The sequence below is a fragment of the Mesoplodon mirus genome (assembly GCF_964341445.2).
Source record: "Mesoplodon mirus genome assembly, chromosome: 3".
In the NCBI taxonomy this organism is placed as follows: domain Eukaryota; kingdom Metazoa; phylum Chordata; class Mammalia; order Artiodactyla; family Ziphiidae; genus Mesoplodon; species Mesoplodon mirus.
In genome coordinates, this window is record NC_138978.1 from 175338304 (window position 1) to 175352335 (window position 14032).

The 14032-nt window shown below is 48.4% G+C and overlaps 1 protein-coding gene across 2 annotated transcripts in view; it reads right to left on the reverse strand.

Moving 5' to 3' along the window:
• Positions 1-14032, reverse strand: part of UCK2 (uridine-cytidine kinase 2) — a 73094-nt gene that overhangs the window by 6184 nt on the left and 52878 nt on the right. For both annotated transcript variants that reach the window (XM_082616089.1, XM_082616090.1), the window contains exons 4-5: positions 8214-8356; positions 1812-1909 (exon numbers count right to left, since the gene is read on the reverse strand). In XM_082616089.1, coding sequence (XP_082472215.1) covers positions 1812-1909; positions 8214-8356 — 241 coding nt within the window. The remainder of the gene's footprint in view (positions 1-1811; positions 1910-8213; positions 8357-14032) is intronic.

Below are 14032 nucleotides of genomic sequence, written 5' to 3' on the forward strand. Positions count from 1 at the left end.
ACAGGCTCTCTTTTTGTTTGTAAAGTTGACTGACATTTTGTGGACCATTTTATAAATAACTTGTGTCCTGGTGAGACCACATAAACGATGCCTTAGGACATGGGCATCTTTACTCTGGGCAGCTTCCACGCTACAACTGTTGAATTGCAACTGAGGCCCAACTTGAACCAGGCAGACAATTTATCAGGCCCAAGTTCCTGGTTGACGTGGGAATGAGCTGCTCTCTTCCCTGAGCTGAGTGGCTGGACAGGAGAAACAGGTAGAACCACCCAGAAAATATTTACGTAAAATTCTGAGCTCCATTACAGCTAAGTTAAACAGCAGAAAGTTGGCAGTAAACTCTAATGTATGTTCAGTAATCAGTTTACTTAGTCTTCTTATTATTAAGTTAAAAAGAGCAGGAGACGTCCTCAGATGGATGGATAGAATTTCACAGCCCCACAGCCACTTCTGCCCTCTTCCCAGAAACCTAATCCTGTGACCCAATCCTCTCCAGGGGAATGAACAGGGCATCAGCGTTACTCAGGCTGACTCAAAGTCCGCCTGGTTCCCGACTGAAACAAATGTCAAGTCTGTTTTGATGCAAAACCTACTAACAGACTTGAAGAAACAAAGAGGCCCCCCGGGGTGGGGGGGATGGGCAGGGGTGGGGTGCGGCGGATGAATTGGGAGATTGGGACTGACATATATACACTACCATGTGTAAACTAGAGAGCTAGTGAGAAGCTGCTGCATAGCACAGGGAGCTCACCTCGGTGCTCTAGGTGGTGACCTAGATGGGTGGGATGGTGGGGAGGTCTAAGAGGGAGGGGATATAGGTACACGTATAGCTGATTCACTTCATTGTACAGCAGACACTAACACGACATTGTAAGGCAATTATACTCCAATAAAAATTTAAAAAGAGAGAAAGAAAGACGGTTTGGGATCATATTTTTCCACGGGAGGAAAAAGAAGTTAATTATTAGGCGAAGCAGAGAAATCCCCACACTCGGCCACACTCTACACCTCTCATCTCCCTGAAGGTATCCCCCAAGACAAGACGAAGACCCAACCTCTCTCGCTTTCTCTCAGAACTTAACCCCACCACTCCAAACCCCATGTCCCTGAGGTCTTCCCTCAACGTTCACCGTTCTTTCATGAAGAAGCTGGGGTGTTTCCTAGGCTGAGGGCTGATTCGCTAAAAGCTGAGAATTCCCCCGTCCTCCCCCTTCCTTCTCTGAAAGCCACCTCACTAGAGAGTTCCCAGCTGCCGTGGGGAGGCCTGACAGAGCCTAGGGCAGAAGTACAGAAGCCTGTTCCAATATGGCGAACCTCCCAAATGGGAACTCACACAGGGACCAACGACAAGCTCGAAATGGGGCTCAGATGTAGTGGAAGAAGAGATTCAGAAGGGAATACCTTGTAGCTGAGGCCTCCTACACCAGTACTCCAACCATCACAGACCTTCTGAAGACCCAAGTGGCTGAGTATATCCTTAGATACTGATGCACCCTCGATAAAAGGGTCTCACACCATGAGGGAGTCTCAAAGGTCGTCTCACACCATAAGCCTACCAAGCAAGAAGTGTACAGCTTGCTGGAATCAGACAGCAGGATCCTGAAGGGGTACCCCAGAAAAAGAGTGGCAGGACAGAGGTCTTGGAGAACACAGTGATAGGAAACAAAGCAGCATAGGCTGCCCTTTCTTGGGACTTGAGGATAGAGGAGGGAATGAGTGAAATCCCAGCCAGGGAGCTCAACTTACAGACCTTTATTTGTTTGATTACATTTTAAAGACTAAATTCAATGAAAAACAAGAACACAACTCACTGGCAAGCAGAATTCCTCAAAGGCAGGCTTGACGAATGTAATGTACTGAGATAAAATCTGCTCAAGGTCCCTCCCTCTTTCGCTGATGTCCCTTAATACTAGAAGAGAAGGAAAAACAAGAATCAAGAAAACGGTGCATGAGTCAATACATGTCTGCCTTTCACGAGGCCGACCAGGATCACACAGGCTTCACAATGACTCTGGATGATTCACAAGCCGGATTCCTAAGAGACTTGACTGAGAGCCAGTCAGCAGCAGCTTTGGGAAAAACAAGTTGCATTTTCACGTCTTGCTACAGTCAAATCCAGCTATGCTCTCCAAAGCAAAAGGTTTTCCAGGAAAAGCCAATAGTCTTCTAGTTTCAAGCAGCATTTGACCCAAATAAAACTTCATTGCGAACCCCAGAAAAAGGCAGGACAAACTCATATATATATATATATAAGAAGTGGACTGGGCCCAGCGAGGTGGTGGGGCTTCCTGGAAAAGGGTGTGGGTTGCCCGGAGACTTCTCCTTTGCCCACCCTGATCCTGTACCCTTACACTTACCTGTGTTCAGGACGGCAGCCCTCTGCCAATGTGCCACCTCCACCTGCCCGGCTCCCACCCACACTCGAGCCCCTACAGGGGGCAGAAGTGGGCAGAGGGCCCAGCTGTGGTCAGCCACTCCTGCCCACCTCAAGCACAGAGGTCTGCAAAGGGAAGACCTCTTAGTGAAAGATGAGAAAACCATGGTGTAAGAAACCGTGGGCCGGAGCTGTGAAGCTGCCCAGATGGACCCAAACACAATCTTCTACCTTCTTCCTCCTGGGGGGGCTGTTATTCGGGGACTTGCAACAAACACTGCTTGTAATACAGTCTTTCATCAAAACACGGAAAAGCGTCCAGAATCCTCATTCCGCCACTGTGCACTAACCTCCCTGGGCCTGAGCTTCTCCCAAACTCAGCAAGTGAGTTTGAGTCCCATAATCAAAAACAGCCCCTCCCTACAGATGTTTTCAATCTTGGCTATTAACTCTTTCCCTCCCACCCCAAAAGGGTATCAAATCCGTCTACAGTCATTTGCAATGGGCTCTCAGCTCCCCTCAATCATTTCTCAGGTAATCGTTTCAGTGTGGGATGAAACTCTAAACAAATATAGGGAATACGTGTAAGTGAATTTCTGGAAAGCCACGTCTGTAAGTAATTCTGTGTTTACACGCAGGCATGCACACAGGAACGCATGCACACGTGGGGAAGCGCAGGTAACAGGGAGAGCCTGTGGTTATGGTCCAGGCTGGCTGAAGTCTGCACGATCAGATGGCTAGAAAACTGTCAGGAAGACCCCATTCCAGAAACCCGGGGAATAAATATACTGCTGTCGCCATTGACTTCTCCACCAGCTCCTCAAATCACAAGGAGTTTTCCCCCCCGCAGGAGCCCTGGCAATAAAACGGTTGGTTGGTCCCTACATCGTCAGGATTTGCCTCACAAACCCTGCCGCCTGTGCACCCAGCCCAGCCAGGAAATGGTCTTCTCAGGCATTTGGACACGGGCCCTGCTCCAGCTGCCACCGCCGCTGCTCTGCCAGGGACGCTCGGCCAAGTAGGAGCCCCAACAGGTGCCACGTGGCTCAGCCCCACGGGCCTCCAAGAGCTCGGGCACTCAGGCCAACGGGCCGAGCTCACCCAAACACACAGCCCATGCGGCCTCCAGCTCTTCACACGTCTCCAGATAAGGTCCAAAGGAAAAAGGAAGCCAGACCAAAAGGGTATCAGAGCCGGGGGGAAAAAAGCAAACACACGCCCGCACTTACTAAGCAGCTTTGACTCAAAAGCCCGGCAAATACCTGATGCTGGGTTTGTTTCACAAGACGTGCATTTCACACAACTGCTGACAGCTTCAGCACTGTGGGAACCTCTGTCCTTCCCCCAGAACACACACACACACACACAGACACACACACACAGACACACACACACACTCCCCTTTCACATCGCTCTGCCACTGCCCTCGGCCCAGGCCTGCAGCTCTCCTGTGTCTTGCAGACCCGAGAGCATCACCTGTCATGTCACGGGAGAGAGGAACGTACCAGGGAGAAAGCAGTGGATGCAGGTGAGTCACACCTGCGACCGCTGAAGCCCAAAGCCACTTCTTGCCCCATCAGCTACAGCGATGGGGGCAAAACTGACCCAGTTTGAATCCTGACCCCATTAACTACTACCTCTGTGGCCTTAGACAAGTTACTTAACATCTTTGGAGCTCATTTTCCTTGACTGTAAAGCAGAGCCCGTAATAGCAACTTTCTCACAAAGCGGTCACTTAGGAAGACAGGGAGATATCCATAAAACTCTTCAGTACCGTGGCTGGCACATGGTGTGTATTCAATAAGCCTAAGTTTCTATGAAGACAACAGGACCTGAGGAAGCTCTGGGGGGTGGCTCCCTGAGACGGCAGACTATCGTATCGGGAGGATGGGAACTGTGAACTCAGGTGAGCAGGCTGGACCCAGTGGGGGTGCGAGTCCCTCAGAGCAGCTGGGAAGGCGGGGTGGGGGGTGATGGTGCTGCAGTGCAGGAGGTGGGGGGCGGACACGTGGAAAGACAGGATGGAGAGGGAGAAACAGGAAGACAGGCAGGAGGCATCCTCCAGCTTCCACCCTGGAAAAGGAGATGGCAGTGGGTCGGCACGTTGCCCAGACGCTGGGAACACGCAAAACCAGAAGGCATCGCCCACCTCCGCTCCCAAGAGCCTTCCATCGAATTATTACCTTAAACAGACGGGCCCCCGCCTTAAGCCAAGGACAGCTCGGGGCCAGCCAGTTCACTGCACTGAAACACCCTCCTCCTCCATCAGGAAACGGGGCCAAGCCAACAACTAAGTCAGAACAAGGTCTTGGCACAAACCAGAAACTCCAGGGACTTAAAACCAGCTTCCTCGTCATCATTCTGGCCCTGGCACATTTGCTGGGCTGGGACCGGCCCTCTCAGAGGGGCCCTGCAGGGTAAAGGGCAGGAAACGACAGGTCTACCCTTCCCTGCTTGGCCTCCACTCAGCCCTTCCAGATCAGCTAGTTGCTGCTTCACATCAGCCAAAGCCGAGAACCAAATGTAGAAGGACCCAGAATAAACACAATTCCTCCATGGTTGTCAATTCACTTTAAATATTCATTGAGGGGACTTCCCTGGTGGTACAGTGGTTAAGAATCCGCCTGCCGATGCAGGGGACACGGGTTCGAGCCCTGGTCCGGGAAGATCCCACATGCCGCGGAGCAACTAAGCCCGTGCGCCACAACTACTGAGCCTGCGCTCTAGAGCCCGTGAGCCACGACTACCGAGTCCACGTGCCTAGAGCCCGTGCTCCACAACAAGAGAAGCCACCGCCATGAGAAACCCGTGCACTGCAACGAAGAGTAGCCCCCGCTCGCCGCAACTAGAGAAAGCCCGTGCGCAGCAACAAAGACCCAACGCAGCCAAAAATAAACAATAAATACATTAATTAATTAAAAAAAAATTCGTTGAGGAGATGTGTTACTCTAGTAAACGAACGCACTTACTATGTCAAGGCTCACTGCAGCCCTAATTCCGTGTAAACTGGGCACAGAGAGCCATGGCGGGAGAGACTAGGGGTCAGCAGTCTCAGGGCCCCCGCCTCACGTCTCCCCTGTCCCTAATTCAAGGGTTGGTTAAATTCACATAGAGAGGGAAGGCAAAGGCAAGCTTTGCTGGGAGGAAACCAATTCCCTAGAAATACAAGGGGGTCCCTGGGAAGGAAGGAAGTCCTTCCAAGGCTATGAGACTTCATGCAGACCTCCCTCCCACATAAGGGTCAGCGTGGAATGTGCCCAGGAGGATGTAACCCACAGACAGGTGAAATCGTAGCACTTACTCAAGTCTCTAGGAATGTTCTTTTGCCCCACAGCTCCCGACTAACCCTCCCTCCCTCTCCCTTACCCACAAGGCACATGCCAGGCATATTTTTTGTCCTAGGTGGACAGAGACTGAATTTGTAGAAACAGCTTTTGCTGAGAGTGACTAAGCAGTGGGTGACGTGACAAGACAGCAGAACGGAAAGGAGGCAGCGACCTGCCCCAGGGGCACCAGGGAAGGCAGGGGATGAAGAGAACTGACCCTAAGAAATCCCCAGAGAAGGCCACCATCACCTCAGGTCTCTCCCCCATTTCACATAAGGACCTCAGTACAAGAAAAGGAGGGAGAAGTTTCTGTTTAATCTACCCTAGGATTACTTGTTTGAATGAATCAGAGTCCAAGGATGTTGCCCCTCCACAAAACGTGGTTCTAATTTCCTATGCAATTTCTTGCACTCGCTCCACCCTCAGGCATTACTCCATCCCCTGGGACTTTAGTACCACCTGCTGGACTAATGATGCTACCAGCCCAGGTGTCACCATCTCCTGAGGACATGAGTACTCAGAGGTTCTGACAAGTCCTGAGAGAACACTCGGAAAACATAACATCATCATTTCAGGTGAAGCAGGTTTCTGATCTGCCACATTGATATTTATCGACTAACGCCACCACCAAATGCAGGCATTTTACCTGCATTACCTCTGATCGGCACAACTATCCCAGGAGTACTAACTAATCCTTACATGATCAACCAATAGGAAAATAAGGTACAAAGAGATTAAAACATAATCTGGGGAAGAGATATGGGAACATATGTATATGTATAACTGATTCACTTTGTTATAAAGCAGAAACTAACACACCATTGTAAAGCAATTATACTCCAGTAAAGATGTAAAAAAAAAAAAACATGATCTGCCCAAGGTCACACATCTACTCAATGGTGAAAGCAGGATTTAAATAATGTCCAGTTCATCTGACTCCAAATTTACCCCCAGTGATGCCTCCCAAATGTGGCAAGCTAATATAGGCAACTGAGCAGATCAGCCTGGGTAGGACCTGGGTTTGTGGATGAAGGTGATAAACCAGACCCTGGGGCAGATGCATAAGCGATTGTCAGGCTCAAGCCTCAATTATCTGTCAAAAAAGATCATGCAATTCTTACCTGGCCTGTGTAACCTAAAAAACAGGCCTGTCTCCTTCATATTACCCATTTAAATAAAAACACCCATGCCTGGGAGGTCACAAGAGGCACCAAAGTCACAAAGCTAGCAAGGGGCTCTGCTGGGAGTAGAATTCTCCTTTTTTCCATCAGGTTACGCCCACTGCCCGACACCACCGGGGAGGGGAAGTACAGCTCCCCTGACTTAAAAGAGTGTGACTCCTATTACTTCTTAGGAGGGTAAAACCCAGGGAGTCATTTCTCTAGATTCTGCCATTTCCACTTATAGTTCTTGTGACAAGAGCACTGAACTGGATAAACTAAAAATCTGTTTCATGAACCGGAAAAGAGGAAACTTCACAGACTCTGAGGTCAGAAGGCTCTGCGCTGGAGCTTATGAAATTTGACTCTGCCAACGACTGGCTCTGCGACTAGGAGCTAACCCTGGCATTTCCTGTGTCACTCCTCTTCCGCATGATGGGGACTCAACCTTAAGTCAGCTTTCATCCCTCTCCTCAGTCACCCACACCCCGCTGCCTTGGCTGGGGTCCGGTCAGCTCTAACTCTGCTAGGAACCTTTCTCATCTCTCCCCAACTCTCCATTCCCCCTCACACCACCCACGGGCGACAGCCCTACCTGTTGTCCAGATCAGCAAGACAGTCCTAACGAGCCATGGTGTCTCTGTTTGCGGTATATGCCTTCCTGGGCTGCCTAGGCCATCACCCCGCCACATCCAAGTCCAGAACCCACTTCCCCCACAAAGCCTCCCAAGCTCTCTGGTGGAAGCAAGCCCTCTGCTTCGGGTGCCGCAGAGCTGAATTCACAGGCTCCGCTCTCCCGCCAGCAAGCAGTTTGGTGTCTTCAGCACTCGTGGAAGGAAGGCCTGCAGAGAGAACAACTGACTTTGCTCCCGAGCTGGGTGGACAGAGTGACCAAACCTCCATAGAACTTTCCGGAAAGCAAAGGGCGAGAGAAGCGGGCAGGCGGGACCAGCTGCCCAGAGCTGCAGGCAGAGGGTGTTCCTGCCCCCCCACCCCAGATGTCCTACAGTGAGTTCCCATCTTGATTATGACACCTGTGGGGAAATCATAAGGAACTGAGCATTTAACCAAACTTTTCCCCAGCAAAACCAAAACGTGAACTTCTTATGTCATCTCTGTGACCGCTCAAGCCTTTCGTTAGCTGAAACAGTAAGTGACTAATCCCTTCTCAAATGTCACCAAATGTTTGGGCAACAGGACATCCCTGGGGCTAGACTGACTCAGTTGGGCTGGGCCACGCAGCCACGAGGCAACCACAAGGCTGCCTCGGGGAAGGCACGGGCCCCAGAATCGGGGAGGGCAGGGGCCTGTCACAGGCCACCGACAGAGCCATCAGAGGCTTTTGGAACGCACCTCTGCGGGAGAGCCGGGTGTCCGCATCTGTGTCCACGAAAAGCTTCATCTGGAACAGGTCTCGCACTTCCTGGGAGTAGAAGGCCAGGATCCCTTCGAAGAGCACCACGTCTGCAGGGTAGACAGTAACCGTCTCCTCCTTCCTGCAAAGCACAGAGCAGATGATGGGCCGAGCCAGGTGGGGGGAGCCCGGGAGGAGGAAACAAGAGAAGTTGTCTGGGAGTCTGGGGTCCTAGCCCCTTGACTGAAAGGGCGCTGAGAGGGTTTAGCTAACACAGCCTTACAGAGCCCTCAGACCACCACGGAAGACCCAAGAATGAGGGCCAGAACGGCTGCAGCAAAGGCCTCCTGTGACCAGTTCTTCTGAGCTTCCGCCATAAAGCAGATGGGTAGACAGCCTTCTCCTTGGAATCAAAAACCTGCTGTTGGGACCTCCCTGGCGGTCCAGTGGTTAAGACTCTGCGCTTCCAATGCAGGACACGCAGGTTCGGTCCCTGGTCGGGGAACTAAGATCCTACATGCCACACAGCGCAGTCAAAAAAACAAAAAAACAAACAAACAAAAAAACACCCTGCTGTTGAATGAAGCATAAAGACAGACAAAAGAAGATGTGATCACTTTTTTTTTTTTTCCCCTCCGAAGGCGTCTCCAGGAATGCTCTCAGTCCTGGCATTTATGGAACCTAACACTGTGAACTTTCAAAAACAGAAACTCACAGTTTTCTCCCAACAACTCCACCCCCTCCCCCAGTGCTGAGGCAACTGGGAGGAAGAAGGAAGGGAAAGATGGAGGGAGGGGAAAAGAAAGCTCTAGGTAAGAGGGTGGGAAGGGGAAAGGATTTCTGTGGAAGGAGAGAGTCCCAGTCCTGCCAGGTTTGGCTCTGCTCAGCTCCTACAGCGGTCTTCCTTATCGGTAAAGCAGGGACATACATTACCTCATCCATCTCCCCACAGGACTGGGAAGCCCAAGGCAGATACTACTGTAAACACGCCTTTTCAAATGGATAACTGGGGCCTGCTGGGGTCCAGCTCTGCCCTGTCTCAACTTTCACTGCAATCTTACCTTTTGCTTCTGTCGGAAAACCACTTTGCACTTCACCTCAAAATTCACTAAAAGGGAAGTAATGACGCCACTGCAAGGTTTACCACTCACCCTAACTAGCAGACATTTGTGAAGAAACATTTGTGAAGAAAACCAAACAGTTATTTCAAAAGTTCCTTAAGATGATAGGTTTTACCTGTGCAGACACAGCAAAGTCAGCAGCAGTTGGCTACTAAGGAGGGACTTCCTTCCCATAAACATGCTTTGATTCTTTACTGGCTCAGTCCCTTGGGTTCCTGTCTAAATTCTAAGGCACCACTGTTGGAGCAACTACCAAGGTGGCAGAATATGGAACATAAAAGACAGCAGAAAAGCACCAGGTTAGTGCAATTAGGAGACCCTCTAGGATGGCGGTATTAACTCTGGATGCACAAAGAATCATCTGGGGAGCCTTTAAAAATATTTATACCTGGACCCTACTCCCCTGGGGCTCTGACTTCATTAGTCTGGGGTGGAGCTAGAGCATCGATATCTTTTAAAAGCTCCCCAGGTATTTCTTCTTTTTTTTTTTTTTAAAGTCATGAAACTTTATTTACTTAACAGCAGAGGTTCGAAGTATATTGAGCGGATAAAAATACCAGGAGAAACCGCATCCACGTTGGTATTGGAGAGATGCCTAACTTCTGGATTTTAGAAACTGACAGATGAAGTAGCAATAAAGAAGGAAATGGAAAGGATGAATAACACAATTAGCAACCATGTACCTGTTTGTGCGTGCACACAACTTTGTACATAACTTTGAAATACAACTGCAGCAGGCACAAAAATTAACTGTTAGGCCACAATGGAATGTTAACCAGTTCCAAAACGTAGAACTCACTTCTGTATTTCTTTTTATTTATCCTGCTTGGGATTTGTTGGGCTTCTTGAATCTATGGATTTAGTGAGTTTCATTAGTTCTGCGGAAAATTAAGCTACTGTCTCTTCAGATATTGCCTCTATTCTCTTTCCTTTCCTTCTGATTAAATATTTTTCAGGTCTTTTCACTGTCTTTCATGTCTCTTAATCTCTCTTCTGTTTTTTTTTTCTGTCTTTTTCTTTCCTTAATGCATTAATGAATGATTTCTTCAGATCAATCCCCTAGTGTTTGAATTGGGTTTTTTTAGGTCCATTTTGCTGCTAAATATGTCTACTGAGTTTTAAAAATGTGCCGTTGTGTTTTCCCTTTCTAGAAACAATGTTCTTTTTCCATATTTGACACATTATTTTTAATTTTTTCTTTTTTTTAAATTTACATTTTCTTCTCCCAGTTTCATTGAGATATAATTGACATAAAGCACTGTATAAGTTTAAGATGTACGACATAATGATTTGACTTACATACATCATGAAATCATTACCACAATAATGGTAATAATGTTTAGTGAACACCTGTCATCTTATATAAATGAAATATTTAAAGAAACATTAAAGAAATAGAAAAATTTTTTTGTGAAGGAACTCAGGATTTAGTCTCTTAACAGCTTTCATATATAATGTACAATGTGATAATTATCTTTATCATGTTGTACATTACATCCCTAGTACTTATTTATCTTATAACTAGAGTACGTACCTTTTGACTATCTAGTTCTCCCTCCCCCTGCAAGCCCATCTCCCCATTTCCCCACCTCCCCAAACTCCCCACACTGGTATCGATAAGTTTGATCTCTTTTTCTATGAGTCTGTATTTTGAAGTATAATTGACATACAATACTACGTTAGTTGCTGGTACACAACACAGTGATTTCATATTTCTATACATTTCCAAATCATTACCATGGTAAGTCTAGTTGTCATCTGTCACCATACAAAGATATTACATTATTATTATTGAGTATATTCCCCACACCGTACACTTCATACCTGTGATTCATTTATTTCGTAGCTGGAAGTCTGTACCTCCTAATCTCCCTCACCGTTTCTTCTTCCCTTACCCCCTTCCCCTCTGGCAACCACCCGTTTGTTCTCTGTATCTGTGACGCTGTTTCTGTTTTCTTGTTTGTTCATTTGTTTTTAGATTCCACATAATACATGAAATCATACAGTATTTGTCTTTCTCTGTCTGACTGATTTCACTTAGCATAATACCCTCTAAGTCCACCCACATTGTCGCAAATGACAAGATTTCAGCCCTTTTTAAAAAAAGCTCCCCAGGTATATCTACTGTGCAGCCAGGGTTGAGACACGCCAACCCTAGAAGAATGTCAGGTACTGGAAAACAGGGTGCTCATTGTGGTTTAGGATAAGGAACCAAACTGGGCAGAGTTCAGAAGCAAGATGGATAGAAAAAAGGATCAATGAGTGAGTGAAATAATGAGTCACTCTAGGCAGCTGACCTGGGCCAAGAAGAGGGCAGAAAGGCTCTGCTGGGAAACAAAACATGTGTGTGGGATTCCTAGGGTTCCATTTGGAATACACAGAGTAAGGGCAATGACCGTGCTAACTTACCCAGACTGACACTGTCTGGCAGTGCTGATCAGCTTGCCTAACTGATAAACACTAAAACGGAACAGGTAGTTTTCCAACTCAACAGTCATGCCTCTTCAATCCTGGGACAGTAAGGAGAACAAACTGCCTGCTCTGTGGGTGGTGCCCCAAAAAGTTGAAATCAATCACTTCCCAAGTCCACATGTAGGTCTAGGTGGGAGAAAATTTAGAAATAGCCTAGAGCTAAAAACAACATTTATTGAGCACCCACTAGCCCAGGATATGCCAGGAACCTATGGTGCAATATTCTGTTTAGGAGTTTAGACATGGGCTGGGAGGTTCACATAAGAAACCTGGAGTATTAGAGCATTTGGGACTACCTAGCCCAATCCTCTCATTTGACAATCATTCCTTACGATAAAGAAGGGGAAGGCCAGAGAAAGGTATTTACAGAGAAAAGGTGACTTCTCAGTTTTAGCCCAACATTTGTTTGTGGTCACCATGAAAGACCCATGGGTGGGATGGGCTCAGTTAACCCTGGACAGCTGGGTCCCTCACAAGTGGCTCTGAAGAGTTGGGGGGGGACTGCTGTCGTCTTAGGCGGTCACAAAGCTTCATGCAAGAGATGGGCTCTGGGCCGCTAAAGAACAGGATTTTTTTTTTTTTTTTTTTTTTTTTTTTGCGGTACGCGGGCCTCTCACTGTTTTGGCCTCTCCCGTTGCAGAGCACAGGCTCCGGACGCGCAGGCTCAGCGGCCACGGCTCACGGGCCCAGCCGCTCCACGGCATGTGGGATCCTCCCAGACCGGGGCACGAACCCGTGTCCCCTGCATCGGCAGGCGGACTCTCAACCACTGCGCCACCAGGGAAGCTCAAGAACAGGATTTAAAAATAAAAGGTATGAGAGGGGAATCTGGAGAAAAAAGTGAAACACATCTGGACGGGCAACTCTGCAGGGTTTTTTTTTTTGTTAATACGTGAACTTGACGGAGCTCGTGCTGCGCGAGATACTCATCTTCACCTCCCGCCCCCCGACTACACTGGTCAGGCCCTGACTCCTGCCAACTGCCCTCACTCCACTCCCTTCCATCAGGCCCGTATCAGCCTCTCACCTGGGCCACTCCAAGGGCTTCCCAAACAGCATTGTGAATCCTCGTTCCTGCCACAAGACTGACCTCTCCATTCCTACAAAACTGCCATCTATGGCTCCTACTGCCAACACGTTTGTCCTCTGGCCCTGGGGTCCATGGTCCTTCCTGATCCGAGGCCTGCCTGCCTCCCAGCCTCCCCACCTCCTGCCGCTCCCCCCACACACTGACCCCTATCCCTCCACACCTAACCTACTGCAATCCCCCACCAAGCTGGCCCCTGAAATGCCTACCTACCCATCACCTCGGAAATCCCTTTCCCAACAGCTTCTCATGCTTTCCAATGCACAGCTTAAATATCATCTCCTTTACGCAACCTGCACTAAATACTCCAGCCCTTCCTCCCTCCTACTGCTCCACATCCCCTTGCCTCAGTCGTCAGGCTGTACTGTAATTCTATAGCAGTACCCCGCCCAGGACCTGAGAGATGGTGGGCTAGACTGTCTCTTGTCAACTTGACATCACCACCACTCCCCCAAGGCTAGAAACTACAATTCCCAGAATCCCTTTCCCTACATGGTCCCAGCTACTTTGCCAATGGGAAACTTAGAAGATGAAAGTGATTACCACAACACTGTAAATCAACTATACTTGAATAAAATAAATGTTTAAAATTAAATTAAAAAAGAAGGTGAAAGTGAAACAAAATCTGTAATTTTTAGGAGACCATAATAGCTAGACAAGGAAACTGCAGAAACTCCATAAGTTCCCATTCAGAGGCTGTGGGCCCGGATGGATGCAGCAGATTCTTGGACTTTGCATGAACCTAGCTTCTTCTCCAGATGGCAGCTCAGGCTGCCATCATTGGGGACGAATTTCTCTGATTCTCCAGCTGTGGACTCCCAGATCTCTACTCTCCCAGCCCCCTCATTATTCATGTTAGCTCCAGTTCCCTATTCTAAGCACCCCTTTATTCCTGCATAGTCTGTAGAGGTTTGATATAGGAGGCATATCTTGTTCTTTGAATGTCCTGCACAGCAGCATCGGGTCCATAATAGGAAGTACTTCAAGAGCTACTGGTGAGGGATGAAGGTGAGAACCAAAGCAGCCCGGCTTTCCATCACAATGTGCTCTTTTCTCCTCCTCCAACCCAATCTTTGCCACACCCTCAAGTTCTGAGAAAGTTCATGAGAAGAGCACAGAACACGTGAGCTAACTGCAT